Here is a 27,936-nt window from a genome sequence, read left to right on the forward strand (position 1 = left end):
GTGTGTATGGCTCCATCATCGATTGGCAGAGGGACGTATATTACGATGGAGATGGGATCGTCCAACACAGGGCAGCGTGTTGGGTTAGCGCCACCATGTGAAGAGGAAGCCGTGTGGTTGTTGCATGATGATGCAAGCGATGGAATATGGCAAGTGAGGCTGTGGAAGAATGACATGAGGCGTGAACGAGTCGCCGAAGTCCAGTGAGAGGCCATTTCTCGTTCGGAGAATTACCTCTGCACGATGATGACCACGGAATGAATTCACAAGAGAGGATATGTAAATGTTTAATAGATCAGAGATGGTGTTGCACAAATGTTGGAGGTTTTCGTTGGGAAGAAGGTGTTGCACAAGAGAGATCTTCTCAAGCTACAAAAGGTAATGTTTACGTCGAATGCTGTCCTATTCGGGCCAAAATTTTTCGTCGCCCGAATAGGACAGTATTCGCCCGAAAATTACAGCCTTTTGGCGGTCAGAACTTTGCCAAGTCGAAAGTGCTGTCCGGGGGTAGTTCCTATTCATGATTAGGATGATCCTTTGAAAAGAATTAGAGTTAATATATCAAAAATCATATCCTGATGTACTCATATCATATTTATCCCAAATTAATTTTCATGTCATTAAAAATCTCATATCGGTATGACAGGCTATATTTACCTTAAATTTATTTATGTATCATAAAAAATTTCAAATTAGTACATACATGTCCCATCTATCAAAATCTTAGAGCAAAATTGGAGAACACTAAGGATTTTAAGTTTTCAAAACGTGAGGGAGTTATTAGGACATAACTAGTAGGACATATATTCAAATCTCCATTCATTTTTTTAAGATATGGTTTCCCCAAAACAACGTTGTACTAAAAATCTATTTAAGTTAAATTTCCATGTCACACACCAATTGTCTAAGTTGCTTGCCACTCGTGTTGCACCTTAGTAATTTGACAGGAATATCGGATGGAAGCTAGCAGATGGTAGACTTATTACGGGTGTACCGGTTTTGGTTTTTTGCGATGTAAAAATTAGTTCGCTACAAATGTAGCATCAGTATATCTATTCGAGACTTTTTATGACTTGCAAATTAGTTTAAGATAAATGTGCTCCGAATGCCTCAATTTAGATTTTTTATGTTATTAATCGTAAATATTTTGCATGTTAAAAGTTTTGCTATTATTTTCCTTAAAAAAATGAAATAAAGGCCCTGTATTGGGATTCATCCAACCCTCTATTCTTCTAAAGATTTGTCCCCGTGATGATCGCAGGATGTCGGTCCAGTAAAGGGATCTTGCCTGAGGACGCGCTGCTGCAACAGTGATATGAAATTTGCGGGTTCGATTTAAGACTGTCGGAAGCAAAAGCTCGAACATGCTCATGAAATAAAGCCAAGACCCACATCGTGGTTTTTTAATCAGGATGTTGATTAATATACACTTTGCAAAGTGCGTCTCTAGAGGAAAGACATAGGTCTGGATGAGACCCAAATAAGACTATTCACGAGTTTACTTGTACGAGTTTTCTTGGGTTGCAAAGATTTAGATGTTTAAAGCCAAAAGCTGGAGCAATACAGATAGCAATTTGCTTGTTGCCCTTACCATTAGTAAGATCCCATGCTATAAAATCAAGAGCTCCCCGCATCTCAAGCCACAAAAACTGTTGAAAATACTTTTTGGATTCGAGCCTCTATAGAACATCTTTTTCTAATTGGAGTAGCTTTCTATAGGAAATAGGCAGCTCGTAAGAGGAAACAGAGCAGGGCGCTCTGGGATTCCGTTGAGAATCGAAATTCGCTTTCCTGTTCTGTTCTCCGTTCCAAAATAGGCAGCTAAGGTCGAAAGAGGAAGAGGAAGCAGAACAGAGCAGAGCGCCCCGGGATTCCGTTGGAAATCGAAATTCACTTTCGTGTTCCATTGTCTGCATGGCCAGGGTTTCCCAAATGCCCTTCGTACAGGATGGAAATTACCGGACTGCCACTCTCCCGAAAAATTCGGTAGCAATTGCAAAGTTTTGATGTTCAAAACGCGATATCGAAGAAGAGAAAGAAATATGGGAGGATAGTTTCGAAAGGGAAATATATATATTATGTGTGCAAAATAATAAGGTATTGAAATATTCGGTGCAAAAATCATATGTATGCATAGGCGTCGTCATTTAGAATTATGTTTATCAAATATTTTACCACAACTTACCCATACACAATATGCGGCTCGATATCATTAATTGCAAAAGTTAAAAACAAACCGTTCGATATCAATCTTTTAAGTTATCGAAAGAGAGATGTAACATAAAAAATAACTTTTGGCATTGTGAAATGGCTTTCTAGGTTAAGGAACTCCTCATGGCCTTTGATTGTGTTTCCCTGACTCCCCAAACCTCAATTTGCCAGTTCATGCCTTATCTTCTCCTCTTCCATTGATGTATCACGTATGAGCAAACCCTCCTGAAAACTCAGTAGCCCCGGGACTTTAGTTTTTTTTTCTGGTCTTAGCTTTCTCCTCTTGGCATGGCCTAGAGAGCTTGAGTGCCTAGTACTAGTTACAGATGTAAAATGCAATGTTATTATAGACAGGCTGCTCAATGCTAATACAAAATTGAGCCAACTCAATGAGCCCAGGTGTACTAAAAGCTGTGTAGTCCTTTATGCAGATTAGAAAATCGATAAGTATAGTGAAGTCATGATTTTTAACATAGATCCATATTGATTCATTTGTTTCTATTTTGCAGAGGGACTATGGAGTAAGAGAGATGCCATATCCACTGGAACTGTAAATAAAACGGCATTACCACGTCTACATTACTTCAAGTGCCCCCTGAATGGGCAGGGGTCCAAGCTGCTCCTGTCGCGAACAAATATGCACATCAGCCAAATAGTCTTGGACCTAGCCTCTCCATTCTCTACCGGATGGTAGTTTCTCTCTACCCTTGGGTAAAGGGTAGCGATGGTTTCGAATCCCTTAAAACCCTAACCCATCCCTTACCAAAACTTTATACCCCCACCATAAGCTGTTTTCATACGTATCCACATCTTCCCTCACCATAACCAGCCGATTTTCCCAATGTTGACACCTAAATTTTAACTATTTTATTTACTTGTTCATCATATAAAGCATTTCATAACATTTACATTCAAGTAACAATAATATCTAACTTATCTTTAAAAAAAAAAAAATTGTTCTATGTTGACACCTAAATTTTTGCCCAAAAATATTTCATGTTAAATTCTTGCGTATAGATTATTTAGGCATTTAATATAGTGTTTAAAATGGAAGATGTTTTTACTTTAAAAAAAAATTGAAAATATAAAAAAAGAAAAAGAAGATTGAAAAAAAGAAAATAAAAAAAGTTGGGGCCAATGATCTAAATGTGACTAGCCAAGCCTAGGAGGTCAGATTGGAATTCAAATGGTAAGTTGGGGCCAAAATGCAATTTTCAAAAGTTGAAGGACCAATTCGCAAATTTTGCAAAATTTGCGCCCGAGCCCGTAAATCATCATCTTGGTCACAAATTAAGTTGAAATTGAATTTGGGCCAACTCGAATCAATCAAATCGAGCCAAAAAGACCAAATTTGCCTTGAATTGGGTATTTTTGGATAAGAAAATGGCTAAGTTTGAGGGACTTTCTTGTAAAATTGGGTGGGCACAACTGCAAAATATGGTTGTGATCTTAAACTACTATACATTTACTTGCTAATTGATCAAAAATAGCAGCCAAATTAATGGATTAAAGCACTCAAACTAGTTACCAAAACCCAACCCACGATTAGGTCTTAATTCGGAGCTGCTAAGTAGGCATATTGGTGGCCCCACCATATCCTCCTCACCTGCCCAACCAGCCCGATCTCTGCACGTGATGGAAGACCATCATTGGTACTGAAAGTGGACGAAAAATCGCCAGGGATAAGCTGCTGAAAACACCGGAAAATCGCAGCAAAACCTGCACACTCAACAGCTGCAGAATTGAAAAAATTGGCTAAGTCAGAGAGTGGGTGAAGTAGCCCTGTTGACAGGCCTGGTAGGTAGACAAAAGGCTGACCAAAAATCCTCTAATCCGGGGGATAAGATAACGGAAGCAAGGTCTTTCGAGGGAGGAGAGAGAGGGGACGAGAGAGAGAGGGGAGAGCTCGGAATCGTTCCCCAAAGACACCTTCAGAAGCAACTCCAGAAAAAGAGCAAACCCAGAAATTCCAGATCAACCTCCAGAGAGAAAAGGGAAATTTTTGCAAACTTGCAGCCAAAATTAACCAAAACCTTAAACTAGAGAGTGAAACGTCACTCAAATATCTTTCCATCCATAGGTTGCACGTCCAAAATGGAGATCGGGAAGGCCTCCTAAAGCCCCCCGAAAGTACACCCTCCTGGCGGACCAAGAAACACTGGAAATTTTTCGAAGTGTTGAGCCCGATTGGTCACGAGTGAGGGAAATCCAGTGTTTTTTGAGAAATTTGAGAGACAAATGAGGAAAATATTGACTTTACCCCAAACTATAATAAATATAGTTTGGCTTGGTGTCAATTTTTCCAACAAAAGACGTCTTGAAGTCTAATTTTAGAGGTCAACGAAAACCTTCGTTGTCAGTTCTTCTTTTCTGCAGATCTCATTTCCAATTGAAGAAGCCAACTTCCACGTGCTTCCAGAGGACAATTTCTCGGTTTCCTTGGCCAAGAATCACTTGAAAAAGATACTATGAAGCAAGGTAAGTATCCTAGATGTATTTTTGTTCGAGTTTGAACATGTTTTAATAGTGAAAAATTAAGAGGAAAACTAGTCCAAGAAACTGATTTTGAGGCTGGAATTTTTTTGAGTGTTGAAATCTCTTCAAGAGTTTTGCATGTGTGCTTTTTGAAGAGGTTGTTTTGATGTGTTCGGTTGGTCATTTTCTATGATGTTTGTTGCATTTGAAAGCTCATGTTACCTACTTTCATTCGGATCAAGTAATGTTTCCCTTAGATCTCGTATGTGATGGGTGTCGGGGCTTGAATATTGGCATTCAACCTGTTTGCTTGACCTGGGTTCAAACCCAGATTTGCAAAATCAGATCAAACCCGCATATTTGATGACGATTCCAGCTTGGTTTTCGTGTGTTTTAAGCTGTGATTTCTATCTAATCTTACTCTTTGCATGTGGTAGTTTAACCTTGATGTTTTAGTTCCACATAATATTGCTCATGTGTTGAGATTGAAGGCTGCAAACATGGCCCGAGGAAGTTGGTTTGGGGTGATTTGATGCACGGCAAGTGTTTAACGAAATGCGCAAACCAAGTTTCGATCTTGAAACGGTCGATTTGAGCCCGGTTATTGTGATATTCATGTGCTGTGTTGTTCAATGTTAGCATATATCGGTTTAGGAAATTATTATTTTTATTTAAATAAAAATAAAAAAATCCAAAAATCCAAAAATTTCAAAAAAAATAAAAAGTGATAGATGTATCAAATTAAGGCAAAAATGGCATCTATGAAATTTTCCTATTTTTAAAAGGTCATTTTCATAATTTAATGCTATTTTGGTATTTTATGATCATTTTTACAAATAATCCATTTTGCATAGATTAAAATTATCTGGAGTAATTTCATGTATCTAGAGAAATTTCATGCATATTTAAATTTCCATTTCGCTCACGGGGGTCCTGTCCCGGGGCGTGATAACTGTCACACCCCGATTCTCAAGAAGAAGGGCATGACACGGCCGTCCTTTTTCCAAAGGACGCAGCCTCAATGTAACCAAAATTTCAACCCGATATCAACATATATACATCCACATATATATATATATATATATATATTTGACAAAAATGGGCAATTGGTTACAATATCAGAGTATATCTATGTTCCACAATCATCAAAACATAAACCTTCTACAAAAACTAACTTATAAACTTATGAACTATGCATAAGCCATACCAAAAAGTTCCACAACAAAAGTCCTCCCCGAGCGAACGCTCACGCCTACTCGCGACTCGCTGAAGAACCTGAAAAACAAGTAGATGAGAGGAGTGAGCTACCACGGCTCAGTGAGTAACACATTTCTTCTAAGCGGATCGAGAAATCACTATGCACATTTTAAAACACAAACATAACTCACTTTATCATAATACCAAATCATAATTCAAATATTGAAAGCACCAATGGTCGAGTCCATTAGTCAATCTCGTAAAACATGCATCAATGGTCTATTCCATTGATTAATCTCATCAACTCATATCGATGGTCCAATCCACCGACCAAACTCAAATCATACGTCAATGGTTCACTCCATTGACCAATTCATGCTCAAATGTATAGCCATGGTCACGCGTAACGCCCGTGACAAGACGACCAAGATTCTCCCCGTGGCAAGGTCTCCACATATTATTAGCCGGTGGCTCGGCCCACAAGGATATCCTAGAATAGTATGCGCATACCCACACCCCTCAGGGTCCATAGAGACATTGAGCACAATAACAACTCGAAAGAGAATCATATCACAATATTCAGTAATCCAACATTAGAAAGAAAATCATATCACAACTCGAAATTTGATATATAAATATCAAAGCATTCTCCAAAACATTTCAAGATCTTTCACAAAGAATTTCACAAATCCTTTTTCAAACAACTATTCAAATCGAAGTCGGAATATAACTCCCTTCGAATAACAAAAATGTCAGTAATAGCTCGATTCTGTTTAATGCAACAAAATATGCTTTTTATCAACTCATGGAATATATAATCCACCACGTTTCTCAAAACATGAGTTTAAAATACAAAGAAGAAATAGTGTCACTCACCTGGGAAAGCCAAAATCAAATACGACGCTCACACGAACCGACGCATTCGGATTCCTAACAATTAACGGGAAAAATATCAAAAGCCGAGTAAAAATGATATTCTTATAACGACTCGTCTATACTAGGCCTATTAGTCGATAAACGACACCTACGCGCCCAAAAGCTCACAATTTACCATAAACCCATCATTTTCAGCTAGGCACGGCCCATGCGCCAACTTCGTCATGCCATAACTTCCTCCACAAAATTCCGTTTCAAGCCGTCTTATAGTCTTTAGAAAGCTCTCTTAATGTACAACAACAACCCCAACTCAGCCGTCCCAAAACAGCACCGGATATAACAAAAAAAAGAGACTCGAAGCCACTGTTCGCTACAGTACCAGATTGCGCCTCCAACTTCAAAATTCAGTTCCGAACAAACCGCAAGCTCAAATCACGATCCGAAAGATGCTATAGCTTCACAACATCCCAAAGTACCATTTCTAAAAAAATTTACAGCTTAACGACTCAAAATTGGGCTTCGCCACACAAATACCCAAGAAATCCGAATTTCGAGCCCTAATTGCGGCAATTGCTTCAAGCAAGTGATTAAAGGCTTCAATTTCTTACCGGCCTTGCAAAACACACTTGAGTCGGCTTGAGGAGGCGTCCGGGTCACGAGCGCGCCAAAATTTTTCCCTTTTTCCCTTTTCCTTTCTCTTCTTTCTCTTCTCCTGTTTCGCGTCTTCCCCTGTTTCTGTTTCTGCTCGCTGCTCTTCTCTTTCTCTCCCTCTTCCTCTCTTTTTTAAAGCCCAGCCGAAGGTTCCACGGTTCTCTTCAGCCTCCCTTTTTTGAATTTTCAAACCTTTCTTTTCTTTTCTTTTCTTTTCTTTTCTTTTCTTTTCTTGTTTTAAAACCCATATATTACATTCTCCCCTCCTTAAAAAAAAATTTCTTCCTCGAAATTTACAGGCACCTTAATCATGAAACAAGCGAGGGTATTTGCGCCTTGCCTCTTCCTCGAGTTCCCAAGTGGCCTCTCTCTCTGTGTGATTCTGCCATTGGATCTTCACATAAGGAATAGTGCGTCGTCGCAATACCTGATCCTTCTTATCAATAATACGAATGGGCTGCTCTTCGTACGTTAAGTTTTCTCTCAACTTCAATGGTGTAAAATCCAATACGTGATCAGGATTTGGCACATATTTCCGTAATAAGGATACATGGAACACATTATGGACTCCGGATAATGCTGGAGGTAAAGCTAGCTTATAAGCAACTTCACCAATCTTTTCTAATATCAAAAATGGTCCCACGTACCTTGGGCTTAATTTACTACGCGTGCCAAATCTCATGACGCCCTTCATAGGAGAAACCTTCAAGAACACATGATCTCCTACATTAAATTCTACTTTACGCCTCTTAAGGTCTGCATAACTTTTCTGACGGCTTTGAGCTGTTTTCAAACGCTCTCGAATGAGTCTGATTTTCTCTTCGATTGCTTGTATGAATTCGGGCGGTTAATCTTTTCTCACCAACATCATCCCAGCAAACAGGAGTCCTACATTTACGCCCATATAAAGCTTCAAAAGGAGCCATTTTAATACTAGAATGATAGCTGTTATTATATGAAAACTCTGCCAAGTGTAAATGTTCATCCCACGAACCACCAAAGTCAATAACGCAAGATCGTAACATATCCTCTAATGTCTGAATAGTTCTTTCTGACTGGCCATCCGTTTGTGGATGAAAAGCTGTGCTAAAGTTGAGTTGAGTACCTAACGCCCCTTGTAAACTCTTCCAAAAGTTGGACACAAACCTGGGATCTCTATCGGAAACAATACTCACTGGAACTCCATGAAGTCTCACTATCTCATTGACGTATCGCTTCGCCATGTCTTCAAGTGAAAGACCGAATCGATAAGACAAAAAGTGTGCAGATTTAGTCAATCGATCAACAATCACCCATATGGCATTCTTACAACTAGGCGTCCTCGGTAAGCCGACGATGAAATCCATGGTAATATGCTCCCACTTCCATTTAGGTACTTCAAGTGGGTGTAGCTGGCCACCTGGTTTCTAATGCTCAACTTTCACTTGCTGGCAAATTAGACATTGGTCGACAAACTTCACAATATCTTTCTTCATATTGATCCACCAAAAATTTCCTCTCAAATCCCTGTACATCTTGGTGCTTCCTGGATGAATCGAGAATCTAGTGCTATGAGCTTCTTGTAGTATCTCCTTTTTCAATTCTGAATCATTGGGAACACATAATCGACCACGAAATCTCAATGACCCATCTACATGGATACTAAAGTCATCTTGTTTCCCAGCTTCTACACCTTCTTTAATCTTCTCTAATTGAGGATCTTCATTTTGTTTAGCCTTGATTCTATCAATCAATGTCGGTTGTACTCGAAGATTAGCTAATTGAACACCAAGCCGATGGACCAAAACCTCCAGGTCTAGCTTTCTCATATCTTCAAGAATAGGCTTTGAGAAGTGAGCAATGCTGCCATATTTCCAAAGGATTTGCGACTCAAGGCATCGGCTACCACGTTAGCTTTACCCTCGGATGGTAATTGATGGATAAATCATAATCCTTCGAAGTTCTAGCCATCTCCTCTCGCCTCATGTTAAGTTCTTTTTGAGTAAAAATATATTTCAAACTCTTGTGATCGGTAAAGACTTCACATTTTTCACCATACAAGTAGTGCTGCCATATTTTTAATGCAAACACAACCGCCGCCAACTCTAGATCGTGAGTAGGATAGTTCTTCTCATGAGCCTTCAACTGTCTAGAGGCATATGCCACAACTTTACCATCTTGCATAAGAACACAACCTAAACATTCCTTAGATGCATCGCAATAAATTGTAAAGCCACAAGTTCTTGAAGGCAAAGTTAATATAGGAGCTGACACCAATCGCCTCTTCAACTCTTGGAAACTACGCTCACATTGATCTGACCATACAAATTTAACTCCCTTCTGAGTTAAGCGAGTAAGTGGACTGGCAATTTTAGAAAACCCTTCTATAAATCTCCTGTAATAACCTGCTAGCCCAAGAAAACTTCTTACCTCCGTGACATTGGTAGGGCGATTCCATTGAACAACTGCTTCAACTTTCTTTGGATCAACTGAGATACCATCCTTTGATATTACATGACCCAAGAATTCTATATCATCAAGCCAAAAAGCGTATTTACTAAATTTAGCATATAACTTATTTTCACGCAAAGTTTGTAAAACAACTCTCAAGTGTTGTTCATGTTCTCCCAAACTCCTCGAATACACCAAAATATCATCGATGAATACCACAATAAATCTGTCAAGAAATTGCCTGAATACCTTGTTCATCAAATCCATGAAAGCCGCAGGTGCATTCGTTAACCCAAAATGCATGACAAGGAATTCATAATGCCCATACCTTGTTAAAAGCGGTCTTTGGCACATCATCAACTTTTATCTTCAATCGATGATACCCAGAACGGAGGTCGATCTTAGAAAATACTTGAGCCCCTTGAAGTTGATCAAATAAATCATCTATCCGAGGTAAAGGATATTTATTTTTGATCGTCACCTTGTTAAGTTCTCGATAATCTATGCAAAGTCGCATACTACCGTCTTTCTTCTTCACAAATAAAACAGGAGCTCCCCAAGGCGATACACTAGGCCTAATAAAACCCTTATCCAAAAGCTCTTGCAATTGAGTCTTCAATTCACTCAATTCAGAAGGTGCCATCCGATATGGGGTCTTAGAGATGGGTGTTGTACCGCATTAAATCAATGCAAAACTCTATATCTCTATCGGGAGGCAAGCCAAATCTTCAGAAATACATCAGGAAATTCTCGACAACATGAACATTTTCTAGCTTTACCGGCTCCTTACTTGTATCTTTTACACAAGCCAAATAACCGTAACAGCCATTTCTCAAAAGCTTTCTTGCTCGCATAGCTGAAATTAACCTTGGAAAAGTGCCTTTATAAATCCCCAAGAAAGAAAATTCCGGTTGATTTGGAGGTCGAAAATAACTTTCTTTGAATAACAATCGACAGTGGCATGATATTTTGATAACCAATCCATCCCTAGAATAACATCAAAATCTCGTATATCTAACTCCACCAAATCCACAAGCAATGGTACATCATCAATTCGCAACAAACAATTCTTGAACACACGATTAGCAATCAAGAAATCACCAGTGGGAGTATCGATACACAATTCATAATTTAAAAGCTCAGGCAACATATCAAGTTTCCTTGCAAAGTCAATGGAAGTAAAGGAATGCGTGGCACCGGGATCAAACAATGCATAAGCAAGTTGTGAGGCAATAGAAATATTACCTGCAACAACTGTATTAGAAGCCGCCGCATCCTCTCCTGTCATCGTAAAAACTTTCCCAGTCATCCTTTGCCTTTGCTGGCCTTCTTGTGGCTTATCAACTGGAGGTGCGGTCTTCCTCATAGAACAAGTATAAGCTCGATGTCCAGGTTGTCCACATACAAAACATACTCTACTATCTCCAGGGGCATTCTTCTGTGTTGGACAATCACGTGCCATATGTCCCATTTTTCCACAAGTGAAACATGCTCCTCTCTTGCGGTAACAAGGACCGCTATGTCGTTTCCCACATGTAGTACAAGGGCCTAGATTATTCTGAATTTTGGGCTTTCCTGGCTGATTAAAAGCTTTCCTCTTTCCGCTGCCACCGACGCCGCTATCCTGATAGTCAGTGAATCTCAACTTCTTATCTTTGAGGTACGCCTTGCACATCTCGCTCCGTAATCTTTTGTTCTACTCGATCGCTCGTTCCAAAGCGTCTTTATAAGATGTCAATGCTAGAGGTGTGAGTGCCGAACCAATTTCATACTTGGAGCCCCCTCTCGCAAGTGATCGGCTTTATCTTGCTCATTAGACACATATTGCTAAGCAAATCTACTCATCTGATTAAAGCGGGCTGCATACTCCAAAACCGTGGAGTTGCCTTGAGATATGTGTATAAAATCACTCTTCATTTTTGTCTGAAATGACACTGGGAAGAATTGTGCGTTGAAAGCTTGCTTAAAGTCCTCCCAAGCTATAACACCACCTCTATCTCCAAGAGCTGGCCTCATTCCCTCCCACCAATGCTCTGCCTCGCCTTCTAAGTATCGAGAAGCAAAACTAACCTTCTTATCTTCGGGAACACCTTCAGCTTCAAAGATCCCTTCAATCTTTCTAGTCCACTACTCAGCTGCAAGAGGATCAGCTTTCCCATCATAAGTGGGTGGTTTCGCCTTTCTGAATTGCGCAAAGGTGTATGAGCCAGTTGCTCCATCTCCACTTAATTCCTTTGCCTGACGATACCAATGAATCATGGCTTGCTCAAAGTCACTCGGGGGAAACGACCGTTGGTCAACTTCCCTAACTTCATGCAAGTCAGGACTTTCTTCACGCCGATCCTCCCGTCTCCTCCTTAGAGATGCACCTTGAGAAGCTTGAGGCGTGTCTCTAGCATCAGGGGCTACAACTTGCTTGCCTTTACTATTTCTACGAAGTGAAGCAAGTGTCTCCGAGTCACGCATGATCACCTGAATCCAATAACGGAGCTACAACTCAATATCTAAAAGGCTAACGCATTAAAAAAAAATCTATCACACAATCTCACATCATCCCATATCTACCCAAACAAATCAAAACCTAAGCTCTGATACCAACAAATGTCACACCCCGATTCTCAAGAAGAAGGGCATGACACGGCCGTCCTTTTTCCAAAGGACGCAGCCTCAATGTAACCAAAATTTCAACCCGATATCAACATATATATATTTGACAAAAATGGGCAATTGGTTACAATATCAGAGTATATCTATGTTCCACAATCATCAAAACATAAACCTTCTACAAAAACTAACTTATAAACTTATGAACTATGCATAAGCCATACCAAAAAGTTCCACAACAAAAAGTCCTCCCCGAGCGAACGCTCACGCCTACTCGCGACTCGCAAGAACCTGAAAAACAAGTAGATGAGAGGAGTGAGCTACCACGGCTCAGTGAGTAACACATTTCTTCTAAGCAGATCGAGAAATCACTATGCACATTTTAAAACACAAACATAACTCACTTTATCATAATACCAAATCATAATTCAAATATTGAAAGCACCAATGGTCGAGTCCATTAGTCAATCTCGTAAAACATGCATCAATGGTCTATTCCATTGATTAATCTCATCAACTCATATCGATGGTCCAATCCACCGACCAAACTCAAATCATACGTCAATGGTTCACTCCATTGACCAATTCATGCTCAAATGTATAGCCATGGTCACGCGTAACGCCCGTGACAAGACGACCAAGATTCCCCCCTGGCAAGGTCTCCACATATTATTAGCCGGTGGCTCGGCCCATAAGGATATCCTAGAATAGTATGCGCATACCCACACCCCTCAGGGTCCATAGAGACATTGAGCACAATAACAACTCGAAAGAGAATCATATCACAATATCCAGTAATTCAACATTAGAAAGAAAATCATATCACAACTTGAAATTTGATATATAAATATCAAAGCATTCTCCAAAACATTTCAAGATCTTTCACAAAGAATTTCACAAATCCTTTTTCAAACAACTATTCAAATCGAAGTCGGAATATAACTCCCTTCGAATAACAAAAATGTCAGTAATAGCTCGATCATGTTTAATGCAACAAAATATGCTTTTTATCAACTCATGGAATATATAATCCACCACGTTTCTCAAAACATGAGTTTAAAATACAAAGAAGAAATAGTGTCACTCACCTGGGGAAAGCCAAAAATCAAATACGACGCTCACACGAACCGACGCATTCGGATTCCTAACAATTAACGGGAAAAATATCAAAAAGCCGAGTAAAAAATGATATTCTTATAACGACTCGTCTATACTAGGCCTATTAGTCGATAAACGACACCTACGCGCCCCAAAAGCTCACAATTTACCATAAACCCATCATTTTCAGCTAGGCACAGCCCATGCGCCAACTTCGTCATGCCATAACTTCCTCCACAAAATTCCGTTTCAAGCCGTCTTATAGTCTTTAGAAAGCTCTCTTAATGTACAACAACAACCCCAACTCAGCCGCCCCAAAACAGCACCGGATATAACAAAAAAAGAGACTCGAAGCCACTGTTCGCTACAGTACCAGATTGCGCCTCCAACTTCAAAATTCAGTTCCGAACAAACCGCAAGCTCAAATCACGATCCGAAAGATGCTATAGCTTCACAACATCCCAAAGTACCATTTCTAAAAAAATTTACAGCTTAACGACTCAAAAATTGGGCTTCGCCACACAAATACCCAAGAAATCCGAATTTCGAGCCCTAATTGCGGCAATTGCTTCAAGCAAGTGATTAAAGGCTTCAATTTCTTACCGGCCTTGCAAAACACACTTGAGTCGGCTTGAGGAGGCGTCCGGGTCACGAGCGCGCCAAAATTTTTCCCTTTTTCCCTTTTTCCTTTCTCTTCTTTCTCTTCTCCCCTGTTTCGCGTCTTCCCCTGTTTCTGTTTCTGCTCGCTGCTCTTCTCTTTCCCTCCCTCTTTCTCTCTTTTTAAAGCCCAGCCGAAGGTTCCACGGTTCTCTTCAGCCTCCCTTTTTTGACTTTTCAAACCTTTCTTTTCTTTTCTTTTCTTTTCTTTTCTTGTTTTAAAACCCATATATTACAATAACAAAGCCATGTAATATTATTTGCCCGACTTGATAACAAGGCGATCTAGCTTTTCCGATTATAGTAGTTGGGGAACTTTTTGTTGAAAGCTGAAGCATTGCAAACATGGGTCAGTTTAAAAAAAAAAAAAAACATAGGTCAGTTTGATATGGTTTCTTTATACTCCAGTAGAGTAAGATGCACATGCCACGCGTGGCTCTCACGCATGCGTTACGGTACGCGCGTGGTTTTTTTGGCCCTTTTCCGGAACCGCAAAAGAGTAGTGGCAAACTCTAGGAAGGAGCAAAAATCAAGCAATGAACCTTCGATCTCGGGAGAAAGCATGAATTTGGAAGTGCGCTCGAACAAAAATAGATCCGACGATCTTTTCAACTTCGACGAAACAAGTTAGGAGCGAGGGAATAAAACATAATTCATGTATTAGTCGCCATCTTTCATTTGTAAAAAAATTTCATGTTTGAGCCGTCTACTCGAATTTTGATATGGATAGGATATTTTTTATACATATTAGAAAATGGAGTTTCCAATCATCAGAATATGATAATGCATCGACATGAAATTAATTTGAACTTGTCAAACCGTTGGATCGAGTTAGGTCGAAAGTGATCTAACCCAAATCGAACTATTTAAACCGTTTTGACAAATTCCAATGCAATACAAATCTAGTGACTCATGCTCATATCTAATCTGACTCGTATTGATAAAACACTTCCATATTTAATTCAGTTTAGGAAAGCTCACACTCAAACTGAGGTGAGAGCATAGGGTGACCAAGATAATTATACAGATGGGATGGATCTAAGTAGGTTGCGAACTCATTTAATATCCATATTATTTTAGATTTTACCGTTCAAAACTTATTTGTGACTCATTTACTGAACATAATTAATCCATATAATAATCTAACTTATTAAATACGGGACGAGATGAGTTTATGAACCATTTTGATAGGTCTAAGTTAATTGTATGAGGATATTCTTTGAATGATAAAAAGGAACGGATAAATTGTGCATAGATTCACAAATCAGCAACGATGACTTGCCGTCGGCGGGATCACCTCCTTCAGATTCCATTCTTTCCTTCCACAACAAATGGAAATATCGCCAGAATCTAACATACGAAAAAGCTCCGAAAAATTAAATGATAAAAAGCAAAGAAAGAAATAGCGGGAAACGTAGGTGGGCTGGACGGGCAGGTCTAGCGCCCCCAACTGTTTCAATTCAGACGCGCGCGTCCGTCTTCGTCTCCTCCGTCTTCATCGCCCCTAGTACAGAGAGAGAGAGAGAGAGATCTCAAACGCTATCGTCTGCTTATTTTCAACACCTCACATGTGATCTCCATCTCCATCTCCATCTCCATCTCCATCTCCAATTAGTTTTGACTATTGTTTTAGTGAAGCCACCCAAAAGGAAAGAAGAGGAAAAAGAGGTTAGGCTGAACCTAGAGTTTAGTCATATGAAGTTTTGTGCAATTTCTGATATTTAAGTTTCATTCATTTCACTAAAAATAAATTCAAGGAATACATTTTCGGATTTTCCGAATTCGTTTCATGAAAAAGGAACTAGTCATGAAAAACATTTCTCACTAAGGAAAAAAAGTTCTCTAAAAGAGGAGAAAATGTTTTTTAATTTTTATATCTTCTTTCATCTTGCTTTTTTCACCAAACCTTTTCATTTTACTACTTTATTTTTTTATTTTTAAAAATCGATTTTAGTTATTTTTATTTTTTTTTTTTTTTTTCTCATTTTCTCTTTTTTCTTTTCCTTCTTCTTTGGTTGGTCGCCGACCCCGGTGAAGATTGATGACTAGCCACTGGTGACTAGAGTGTGCCAGAGGTTGCGAGGCTTAGGCTTCACAAGATTGGCGATGCTTAGCATCGCCAAAAGGTGGCAAGGCTTGGCCCTTGTGAATCGGCGATGAGGCTTGAGGCGTTGCTCTCCATTTGTCGCCCGAAACTGGCTAAGAAAAGAAAAGTAAAGAAAATAAAAAAGAAAAGGAAAGGAAAGAAAAAAACAATAAAAATAATTTAAAATTCGATTTTTAAAAATAAAAATAAAAATTGTTTTTTAAAAATAAAAAAGAACAAAAATTAAAATTAAAATTAAAACAAAAAAAATGATCAAAAGAAGTGCATGGAGGAAAGTCAAATTAGATATTGAACGTCGGAAAATATTTTTTACTTCATTCCCAAGTTTCGATGAATATTAAAAAATATTATTATTTTCTCAAAAATGATTTCTAATTTTTTTTTTCGAAAGTATTATAATTTTTGCGAAATGAAATGGGAAAATAAGCAAGAAGGGGAGGGGAAAGACGCCGTCACGGAGACAAAAATGGCGCGTTTGGTAACATTTACGTTCAAAATTGTTCTTAATAGAAATAAAAAAACAATTTATGCTCCGGAACAATTTTCGAACAAAAAAGGCGTTTGGTAAACTTGTTTCGGGAATAAAAATAAATAGAAACACGTTTGGTAAATTTATATTCTTTTTTTGTTTCTTTTAATTTTTTAATATTTTTATTTTATTTTTCTATTTTTCTATTTTTTATTTTTTTCTTCTTTTGGCCGGTCGCCGGCCTGGCCTCGGCCATGGCCAACGGTCGGCCGACGAGGGCCGCGGCCTCACCCACCATGGCGAGGCTCGCCGGCCCCGGCGAGGCCGAGCCTCGCCCAACCATGGCGAGGCTTGGCCTCGTCGGGCGAGCGAGCCCGGGCGGTGGGCCGGGGTGAGGCTGCGGCCCGTCGGCCAACCGCCGGCCATGGCCGAGGCGGCGACCGGCCAAAGAAAAAAAGAAAAAGAAAAGAAGAAAAAGAGAGGAGAGAGAAATTTTATTTTTAAAAATTGTTCGAGAAACAAGAAATCGATTCTGTTCTAAATATGTTCCTGAGAACAAAAAAATAAATTTGGAACACAAACACAAACAAACGCCTTTCTGTTCTTTTTTTGTTCCCTGGAACAAAAAAATAGAAAAATTGTTCATAAACAAAAAAAAAGAAGTGTTACCAAACAGCCCAAAAGGTCCCCAAGGTATCATCTAAAGAGCTGGACATGCTTATTTTTTAATTTTTATTTTTGCCTCCACTACTTCTTTATTAAATCTTTTTTAATGCGGCTTTTAAGCCGAGGCGATGTTTAGCGCCACCTTGGCCAACCCGCTCACGGTGGGGGGTTGGCCAGGCCTCTTCATTTCTCTGAACCCACCCTAAGATGCTTGGGAGAATGGCTTCACGGGGATCTCGAGGTAGCTCCCTCCTTTGGAGGGGTTGGCGGGGCCCAATGGGGACTTTATTCCGTAATCCCAGTTAAACCCCGTAAATGGGGGCTAATTGGGCACCCGAGATGCCCGATTCGGGGTGAAGCGGTTTAAGGACATGCTCGGGTCTAACTTGGGCTTGGGGGGAAGCTCGGCCCACCCCTCAAGGGCTTCGGTTCCCTTGGGGTTGTCTTCATTGCCCTCCCCGGGCTTGTTCCTTGGGTTTCTTGTGGGGGGAAACCCTGAAGATAAAAGCCCCGTACAGGGACCCACTCCCCCCCCCCCTGGAGGGGGGGCAACCTGTCTGATGGCGGGAGCCTTTTAAAGTCCTGCTCAAGACTATCTTCCTTTTTATTTAATCCTACTTGAATAAATCTTTGTCCTTTCTCGTGGGAGTAACCCTGCTTCCCACGAGTGCAACCTCGTAGGACTCCGCAAAATTAAAGAAACCGAATGCTCCATTCCCTATGTAATTGCAACTTTGTAATTAGTGCCGTTGGTTTTTAGAAAAGAAGAACAAAATATTTTTCAATTCAGTAGCACAAAATTAATGGACTAATTTTTTGAGCCACAGAATCAGTCTTGGATGAATATGGCGCTGGCGTATTTTTTTATAACACGAAAATTAATTTATTATAAATATGATATGATTATACCAAGTTGAGATTTTTTGATAGTACTAATCCGTAAATTTGTTACTAACGTTGACACTATCTTTTTATTGAGGCTCATTATGAAGAAGATAAATACAAATTTCATTTTACTTTTTACCTTTCAGATTTCATGCTAATGTTGACATTATCTTTTTGTTGAGGCTCATTATGAAGAAGAAAAATACATATTTCTTTTTACTTTTTACATCTCACGACTCGGGTAATATTTGTGTAGAAACACAAAGCAATTCATTCAAAATGTACGAATGATACGAGTCTGAGACTCGGATAAAGGTTTTATTTTCAAACTGACAAAAAACAAAAGGTGATCTAGCTTTTCCGATTACAGTAGTTTGGGAAAACCTTTTGTGGGTCGCTAAAGCATTGGAAACATAGATCAGATTGATATGTACTACAACAGAATAAGATGCACATGCCGCGTGTTGCTCTCACGCAAAGGAATAGTGGTAAAATCTAGGAAGAAGCAAAGCGCGCGGTTAGACGCAAAGTTGCAAAGACGTACAGTAGGCGATACGATGAAGCCAAAAAGTGATGGACACAAGTCCTTCGGAGAAAGCGTGAATTTGGAATTGGAAGTGCACTCGAACAAAAATCGATCCGTTGCTTTTTTTTTTTTTTTTTTTTTTTTTTTTTTTTTTTAATCTTTGACGAAACAAGTCGGTATAGAAGGAATAAAACATAATTCATGAATTGGTTGCAATCCTTCATTTGTAATGCGCTGAAATTAATTTACACATATCAAATGAGTGAATCAAGTCGATTTAAGTTTGATTGAAAATGGTCTGGCTCAAATTAACCTATTTAATCCGTTTTGATCTAATTCAATGCAATACAAATTGAGTCACTCGTATTCATACCCATACCCATATCCAATCCAACTTATATTAATAGAATACTTCCATATTTAATTCAATTTAGGAAATTTATACTCAAATCAAGGTGAAAGGGCAGAGTGCAGAAAAAATAAAGAGAGAGTTATATAAGTTAGTTGGGTCTAAGTCAATTGCGAATTCATTTAACACTCATATTATTTTAGATTTTACGGCTTGAAATTTATTTATGACTTATTTACTGAACATAATTAACTCATATAACAATTCAGTCTATCAAATACAAGTTAAGAAATGTATTTACGATCCATTTTGACAGATTTGAGTTGATTGCATGAGAATATTCTTTGAATAATAAAAAGAAATGGATAGATTGTATATAGATTCACAAATCAGCAAAGATGACTTGCCGTTGGCGTGATCACCACCCTGAGATTCCATTCTTCCCTTATACAACAAATGGAAAAAAAAGCCAGAAACTAGCAGACAATAACTCCAAAAAAAAAGAAAAGGAAAGAATTAGTGGGAGACGTAGGTGGACGGGCAGGTCCAGCCCCCCCTACTGCTTCGATTCAGACACTACACTCTGTCGTTCGTCTCGTCTTCGTCTCCTCCTTCCGTCCGTCTGCACAGAGAGAGAGAGATTCCAAACGCTATCCTCTGCTTATTTTCAACCCCTCACACGTGATCTCCATATCCAACTCCAACTCCAACTCCAACTCCAACTAAACTCTCCTCCTCCTCCTCCTTCGATCCATCCGCCGATCGGAGCCATGCCCCCGCCCGATTCGCCTCTACGGCCGGTCCTCCCCGGCCTCGCCGTCCTCGCTCTCCTCCTCCTCCTCCTCCTCCCGCCGCCCAGCCTCTCGGCGGGCGGCGGCGAGGAGCTCGCGTACCTCTGGCCGCTCCCGGCGGAGTTCACCACCGGCGCCGACACCCTCTCCGTCGATCCCGCCCTCGCGCTCGTCGTCGGCGGCAACGGCGGCGGCTCCAGGATCGTGAAGGACGCGTTCGACCGGTACAAGAGCATCATCTTCCAGCACAGCGGCGTCTTCTCCATCTTCAACACCTTCAGGAAGAAGGCGTCCGGGTACGACATCGGGAGGCTGAGGATCGTGGTTCGCTCCGCGAATGAGGAGGTTCGTCCGGTTCGCGATGCGGATATATGTACTTGTTTAATTGCTTGCTTGATTGAGTGGGCGGAAATTGGCGCGCTTGCGCGATGTGAAATTTGAGTCGTTGGTGAGCGTGCGTGTTTCTCTTTGCAGCTTCAACTTGGGGTGGATGAGAGCTATACTTTACTCGTGACGAAGAGCGATGGCAAGTCGATCACCGGAGAGGCCACAATTGAGGTAAATGACCAACTTCGACGGTCAATTGTGGAGTTTGCTGAATTGAAAAGAGACAGAGGTTTCAGCCAAATCATCTTCACGTGTCCAATTCCATCCCTAGACAAAGTCTAGTATGCCTTTAACATACGGGCATGAGCACACTGACCTGCATTTGCACGAGAGCATGAGATATTCATGTGGTAATAGAGGTGTTTCCCTTTGCTGCAGGCAAACACTGTTTATGGTGCATTACGAGGGTTGGAGGTATGCACAAATGTTTTTAAACTCGCTCTTCATGTATTGATATATTTTGAATGTGGTATTGCATTGCCATGATAGTTGATTGTTGGTTTGCTAGTGGTGGTAAGATGCTAGAGGAATTTTTCCTTTTCTTTTCCCCTTTCCTTTCTTGACCTAGATTTGTGCATTGTGATAGTGGTTGTAATACTGAGAAAATTATTTTTGCATGTGATCTTAGAATTGTCAAACAGTTACAAGCATAGATTTTGTGATGGGCGGCATCCTAATGCTACCTCATCTATAGAACATGGAATCTTCTGTTTGGCAGAAGTTTATGGTTTACAAAAACAGAAGGTACTCTTCAAGCCAAATGTAAGCTTGTGTTGGGTACTACATTCTATGCTGCAAACTCACAGTTCTCATCCACCATCACCCATTTCTGTGTCAGAGGCATTGTAAGAATATATCTTCTTTGTATGTATTGTTCAGTAGTATTTTGGTCATATTTCCAAGGTGTAATCTCTGTATTTGGTGGATCCTCAAGCGACAGTTTCTTGGATATGCGAGGCATCTTTATCAAACATTCTTTCACATCGTTTCAGACATTCAGCCAATTATGTACCTTTGATTATAGTACAAAGTTGGTACTCGTGCACAAGGCTCCGTGGTATATCCGAGATGAGCCAAGGTTTGCATATCGCGGACTACTACTTGGTAAGAACAATGATCCTATTAATTGAACATGTTGAATGGTGAACATCCTCCAACATTATGTGATGTTTATTTTATTGGCGGCATGGCATTTTTCATAACAGATACATCGAGGCACTACTATCCTATCGATGTGATTAAGCACATACTGGATTCCATGTCATATGCTAAACTTGTAAGATATGACAAACTCGCAATCCCTTCTTGCTCTTATTCTCAGTGCACTTTTCCTGTAACACTCCACTGATCACTATTCTATGTTTTGCTCGTTCAATTCCCATGAATGTGTTCCTCCCATGGGAATTACATTCCGTAGAATGTCCTTCATTGGCACATCATAGACGAAGAGTCATTTCCTCTAGAAGTGCCTACCTATCCTAAGTTGTGGCAAGGGGCGTATACAAGATGGGAGCGATATACAGTTGAGGATGCATATGAAATAGTGAAGTAAGATATCCATTGCTTGTCCCATGATAAGCAAATTCTTCTCCTTTTGTGATTGACTTCCTGGATTTGACACCCGGTGATGTACTAACTTTGTCCTTTTGTTTCTTGCTGGCTTTTACCATATGAAGCTTTGCCAAAAGTAGAGGTATGTTCTCACCTTCATTTCTTTGTTGAGGTTTTGATGAATGCATTCACACGTATTTCATTGCAATTGTAGTTTTATAAATTTGATATGTCTGTTGAACTTGTTTGCTTGTGTCAACTGCTACAAAAAACTCAAATAAATCTAGTAGACCTTAGAACTGCTGCTTTACTATATGAGTGTATTTTATAATTATGACTGAGTTACTTTTATTATCACTGCTAGTACAATTGTAGTAATTGCTGAGCATCTTTCTTAATTGATTTTAGGAATCCATGTGATGCCTGAAGTAGATGTCCCTGGTCATGCAGAATCATGGTAAGCCATTTCCTTTTTGTAGATTTTTCAGCCTGGATGAGACTATGCGGACGTTTTTAGGTCGTATATCTTAAATAAGCTACCATAAATTTCTGATGTTCTTTGATACAGGGGAAAAGGGTATCCTGAATTATGGCCTTCTACATCCTGTAGAGAGCCACTTGATGTTTCCAAAAGTACTACTTTTGACTTAGTTTCTGGCCTATTATCAGGTTAGGCATCCAGTATCTTTATCTACCGTGCTAAATCTTCCATTGCGCGTTCTTGTTGCTGCTTTGATGTATGAATTATCTATACATCGATTATAACATAGCTGTTTATGTTTCATGAGTTCCTGAAGGAAGAAAGCCGTGTCAACTTGAGTAATAACATGTGTGAAACTTTTGTAGCATAAAGCTTTGCTCTTAAATAAATCTCTGCGTGGACAAGGCACTACTTTAGTAGGGAAGGAGTTGTTGTCACTTAGTAAACGCCTGAGATGTTAGGGTGTCTGCTGAAACTTCATTCTTCTCCTTCATTTTGGTTGGGAAGGGGCTTGTTTGATGAGTCTTTGATATCTGATGACTTAAGTACCCATTGGCTTGTTCTTAATATTTCAAATATCAAATTATGAAAGTTCATGCTTTACTCTGAGAGCTAAAATGCATGAAGTAAGAGTGTATCCTCCCTATTGCTTTGGTAATCTCCTGATGATCTATGCGCCACTTAGATCTAACCCAAATCCTATCTTGCAGATATGAGAAAAATTTTCCCCTTTGAGCTATTTCATTTGGGTGGTGATGAGGTTAACACAGGTTAGTGCAGGTGACCTTGGCATCTCTGTTTTTCTTTGGCATTCATTCGTTCTTTATCTACTGAATGATCAGTAGACCTTTTCTACCTCACAATTTTAGAAGTACTTTGCAGTATGTGATTAGGAATGTAACAGGGGCTCTTGTTTCTGTCACTGTCTCTAATATGTGAATATGGGCTATCCTTTAGTTTCTTCAGAATGCTAACTTATTCTGGGTAAACCGTCACAAATATCCTCATTTCCATCCCATGTCATTGGTGTTAGCACAAGAGGAACAAAATAAAGAAAATGGAAGGCTTTAAAAAGGAATATATCTGCTACTTAGTTTATGCTTGGTCCCTTACTTAAAAGAACTGGAAATCTGAATTTCACCTACTGGTCATCCTCTGTATGCTGTTAAAGGATCATGTAGACATTTTTGGAGTTGCATATATGTGATGGACATGGGATTATCTAACATAAAGAATTTATTAATATTATTGAAAAATGCCACCTAATTTTCTAGTGAGATCAGGGGCAGCACGTAAACACTTGTAATGTCAAATGATATCTAATGGGCTAGGACAATCTACTTGTGAAATGACAGCATTCTGCAATTTGAGACATTTCTCTGGATTTAAGTTTTATGATCACAAACTATATAAGTGATTATTATTATCTAATATTTCTTTTGCAGATTGTTGGACATCCACCCCTCATGTGAAGCAGTGGTATATTAATCAACTAATTTACTTGAGATTTGTTCTACTTCCGGAAGTTTGGCCTGGGACATTGAAATTATTCTCTATTTTTATCATATACTAAGCTGTCTTTTCAACCAACTCATTATTGTTTTATGGTCTTAGTTCTTATTTCAAAACTGTTGCAACAGACTTTATTTTGTTAAGTTACAATTACAGGAATGCCTTTTGGTTTTTCATTGCTGTGAATGAGCATGCAACCTATTCGATCTTGAAATATTGTGAGACTGTGTTACTACCATGACTAAAATATCTCCCAGTTAATTAGAAATTTTATTCTAGAAAATTTGGATGGAGTTAACAAGTCTTTCCATTATTAGGATCCTCAAGAATAGAGGACGTAACTGGGCCGTAACCTGACACTTTTAATTAGATCTCTTGAGATCACTGCTACTGTCTGGAAGCAATTTTCATTGTTCTTTTTTTTTTCTTTTTTGGTATCGAATCAAACTATTTATTTTCAAAAATGCAATTTTTCTATAAGGGTTTTTCGTTGAAAATTGTGTGGATTTAGCATCAACTTGTTTCTCTGTGGGGATACCTTTCCCTGTATGCCCCCGTTTCTCTTAATGCAGTCTTCAATACTTGCTTCTAGCAACTCATGTCAGATGCTAAAATGATGGTTGCTTTAAATGCAGGCTCCAAAATCATAACATGACCAGTAAACAGGCATACGAGTATTTTGTCCTCAAAGCTCAAGAAATTGCCATTTCAAAAAATTGGACCCCTGTCAACTGGTATGCACATGTTACTAACACCTCCTGGAGACAGTTGGTTCTGCACATCGTTTTTGATTTAGCAATAATTGAACATGTTATTCTCCTTCTCTTTGCCAATTTTCCTAGTTGACATCGAGTCTCCACACCAATATGACAGAACATTTGTTTAAGAGGCGCATCTCAACACTGGTTTCTGCATCATTTTGAGAAAGATATTTCAATGGAATTGCAGTCTTGTGAGATGACATGTTGTTGAGTGTTAAAGGACTATCACTTTTGCATGCAAGAGAGCATTTCAGACTTCTGTAGCATGTCTATAGAAAAATGAAAATAATACTCAAACTAGTAGTCATTAATGTCATCGTGTTTACTTATAAAAGAGCACTTTGTGAACACATCCCTATATTTGGGCCCATATTTTGAAAGATGTTTGGTGGATTCACTGCTAAAATGATGTGTGAACTAGATTAAATTTAATGGGTCATTGCCTGGAGATCCAGTTTACTAACTTCTACCTGCTTTAATTTTCTAGATAGTAAGTGGTTATCTCAGGCTTGTGGCCCTTGGTTCCAGAGGTAGAGAATGTTTTTAGAATATAACAATGTGAAAGAGCACAAATGAAAGAGTCATGGGTAATTAGAAAACGAAACCATGTTCTAATAGCACTGATGTTTGTTGCACATGGTATTCAGACATCCTAACTGTTGTTCAGCTTTCTTTTTTTCATAACATTTGTATGTAGAGTATGATGTTGATTTTCAATTGCTTCAGGGAGGAAACATTTAATGCATTTCCCGAAAGCCTTAATCCAAGGACGATAGTACATAACTGGTAAGTTTTGATCAATATTCAAGACAAGTTGATTGCAAGCTAATTTATTTTTGTCACTGTAGGCTGGGAGCTGGTGTATGTCCAAAGGCTGTCGCAAAGGGCTTTAAATGCATTTTCAGCAATCAAGGTTTTTGGTATCTAGATCATTTAGATGTGCCATGGGATCAAGTGTATACTGCAGAGCCCCTCGAAGGAATAAGTGATGCTTCCAAACAAAAACTTGTGATTGGTGGTGAAGTTTGCATGTGGGGAGAGATAACGGACACTTCCAATGTCCAGCAAACGATATGGCCTAGAGCTGCCGCTGCTGCAGGTAAGCCAGTCTTTGGGCATGCCAAGGCATTGAGTCTTTTTTCTTCTCGCCTCTCATCCTTTGTCCATTTAGAGTTTTTTTTTTTTTTAAAATTGCAAGGGAATCCTTTTAGTGACGATGGAGTTATATCTTCATCCGTTCCCACATGATTGGTTCCAATGGTGATCTCCTTTTTTGGGGTCCTGGTTGGTTACCTATTATCACCGTCTTATAATCTGCAAAGCAGTTTCTCTACTATATAAAATTTTATTTCACATAAAAATAGCCAAGTTCGATATTACCCAATGGTTCTGTTTGAGTTTTAGGGTTGTAAGGATTTTGAAGACATAGGGGGGGTAGCTAGGGGTTTCACCATTTATCCTCAAAGCTTTTTGGTACTATGTTTCGTGCTGAGGCAATGAATGGTGTATAGTCCTTTCTTTTCGGTGAACGAATGTATACTGTTGGAAATCAGCCTTTCAAGTGATTGAAACAGAGATGGGAACATAAAAACAACTTTTGGCATGTGAAATGGCTTTCTAGGGTGAGGGCCTCCTCATGGCTTTTGATTGTGTTTCCCCAACTCCCTAAACTTCTATTTGCCAGTTCATGCCTTATCTTCTCCTTTTCCATTGATGTATCACGTATGTGCAAATCCTCCTCAAAACTCACAGTAGCCCCAGAACAGTAGTTTTCTCGTCTTAGCTTTCTCTTCTTGGCCTGGCCAGGAAAGCTTGAGTGCTTAGCACTAGTTACAAATGTAAAATACGATGTTATAGACGGGCTGCTTGATGCTGATACAAAATTGAACCAACGCAATGAGCTCAGCTGTACTAAAAGCTGCATAGTCCTTCATGCAGAATAGTGTAGTCGTAATTTTTACATAGATCCATATTTATTCGTTTGTTTCTATTTTGCAGAGCGACTGTGGAGTAGGAGAGATGCCATATCGTCCGGAAATATAAATAAAACGGCATTACCACGACTACATTACTTCAGATGCCTCCTGAATGGGCGGGGGGTCGCAGCTGCTCCTGTCACGAACCAATATGCACGGAGTCAGCCAAATGGTCCCGCTTCATGCTATGCCCAGTGATTCTTGGAATGCTGCCATTCTTTTCAATTTGTAAACTGCTGTTATGTACTTTGGCTGGGAAATAAGTTATTGAGATATTTGGGTGCGTTTGGTTCAGCTTTGTAAATTAAATAGGCTTTGGGTGTAATACAAATACTAAAATTTAAAGTTATTTGAGGAAATGCAAATTGTGTTTGTTAAAATCTCTTTGCAAATGGACTTTGATTTGAGTTGAATGTGTATTTGGCAAATATATATATTTCTAAAAAATGACCAAACCGTTTGCCAGGATTGTGAAAGGGTTACAGCAGTCGACGAGCCAAATTTGGCGCGTTGGTCAAGGTCGCCCGATGTCCGGCGACCTCCGACAAGGGTCACGCGACCTGGCTGACCTCGGGCGACCCTTGGCTAGGGTCACACAACCCAAGTGATCGTTGCTTGGGTGTCGCGAGGGTCACACAACCGATGGCCGGTCGCGCAACCCTCACTACGCCCAAGTGAGGGCCAGTGTGAGGTCACAAGACCCAAGTAGCGGTCGCCTAGGTCGCATGCCCCTTGGGTCGCGCAACCTAGGCGACCGCCGCCTCAGGTCGCCATCGCGTGACCCTCGCGACACCCAGGGAGGGTCGCTTGAGGACGTGAGACTAGGCAGTGGTCACTTGGGATGCATGTCGCTTGGGTCGCATGACCCTCACCAAGGGTCGCCCAAGGTCGTGCAACCTTCGGTAACCCTTGGTTGGGTTGGGCGACCCTTGTCGGACTAGCGGTTGTCGACACCAAATCTGGCTCGTCGACGGCCATAGCCCTTAGCCGGTCCGGCTAAGGGTTTGGTCCCTTTTGAATTAGAAAAAAAAAAAATAATATTAATGAAGGACGAAATTGAAATTTTGAAAAATTGATAATGATGGTTTTGGAAGAAAAAAAAATGAGTTTTAGCATTTAGTAAATACTGAAAGCTCAAAGTTAGTCTCAATTAGTATTGGGCTTTCAGCCTTCCCAAGGTAGACTTTGAAATGAAAGCCCCTTTAAAATAAGTGCTAAATGGTTCAGTATTTCCCTAAGGAGCTTTAGAGACTAATTTTTTTTTGAGAATGTTGAA

At 39.7% G+C, this 27,936-nt stretch overlaps 1 protein-coding gene and 1 long non-coding RNA gene across 2 annotated transcripts; one reads left to right on the top strand and one right to left on the bottom strand.

The window, feature by feature from the left end:
* Positions 1-5,792: 5,792 nt before the first annotated feature.
* LOC120296316 lies at positions 5,793-14,311 on the bottom strand. The gene is made up of 3 exons (XR_005553235.1): positions 14,146-14,311; positions 13,533-13,588; positions 5,793-5,961 (listed from the first exon to the last, which is right to left on the bottom strand). It is a non-coding gene; the product is annotated as an uncharacterized LOC120296316 (long non-coding RNA).
* A 5,481-nt stretch (positions 14,312-19,792) lies between these two features.
* Positions 19,793-27,040, top strand: LOC120296315 (beta-hexosaminidase 1-like). Its single transcript, XM_039318145.1, has 15 exons — positions 19,793-20,337; positions 20,467-20,550; positions 20,758-20,793; positions 21,372-21,483; positions 21,585-21,655; positions 21,797-21,927; positions 22,056-22,072; positions 22,339-22,387; positions 22,499-22,599; positions 23,122-23,181; positions 23,857-23,890; positions 24,559-24,657; positions 25,411-25,470; positions 25,533-25,783; positions 26,683-27,040. Exons 1-15 carry the CDS (start codon positions 19,972-19,974, stop codon positions 26,856-26,858), a joined length of 1,647 nt encoding a protein of 548 aa, XP_039174079.1. The 5' UTR covers positions 19,793-19,971; the 3' UTR covers positions 26,859-27,040.
* The last annotated feature ends 896 nt before the right edge of the window (positions 27,041-27,936 follow it).

Source organism: Eucalyptus grandis, chromosome 7, assembly GCF_016545825.1.
Source record: "Eucalyptus grandis isolate ANBG69807.140 chromosome 7, ASM1654582v1, whole genome shotgun sequence".
NCBI classification, from domain to species: domain Eukaryota; kingdom Viridiplantae; phylum Streptophyta; class Magnoliopsida; order Myrtales; family Myrtaceae; genus Eucalyptus; species Eucalyptus grandis.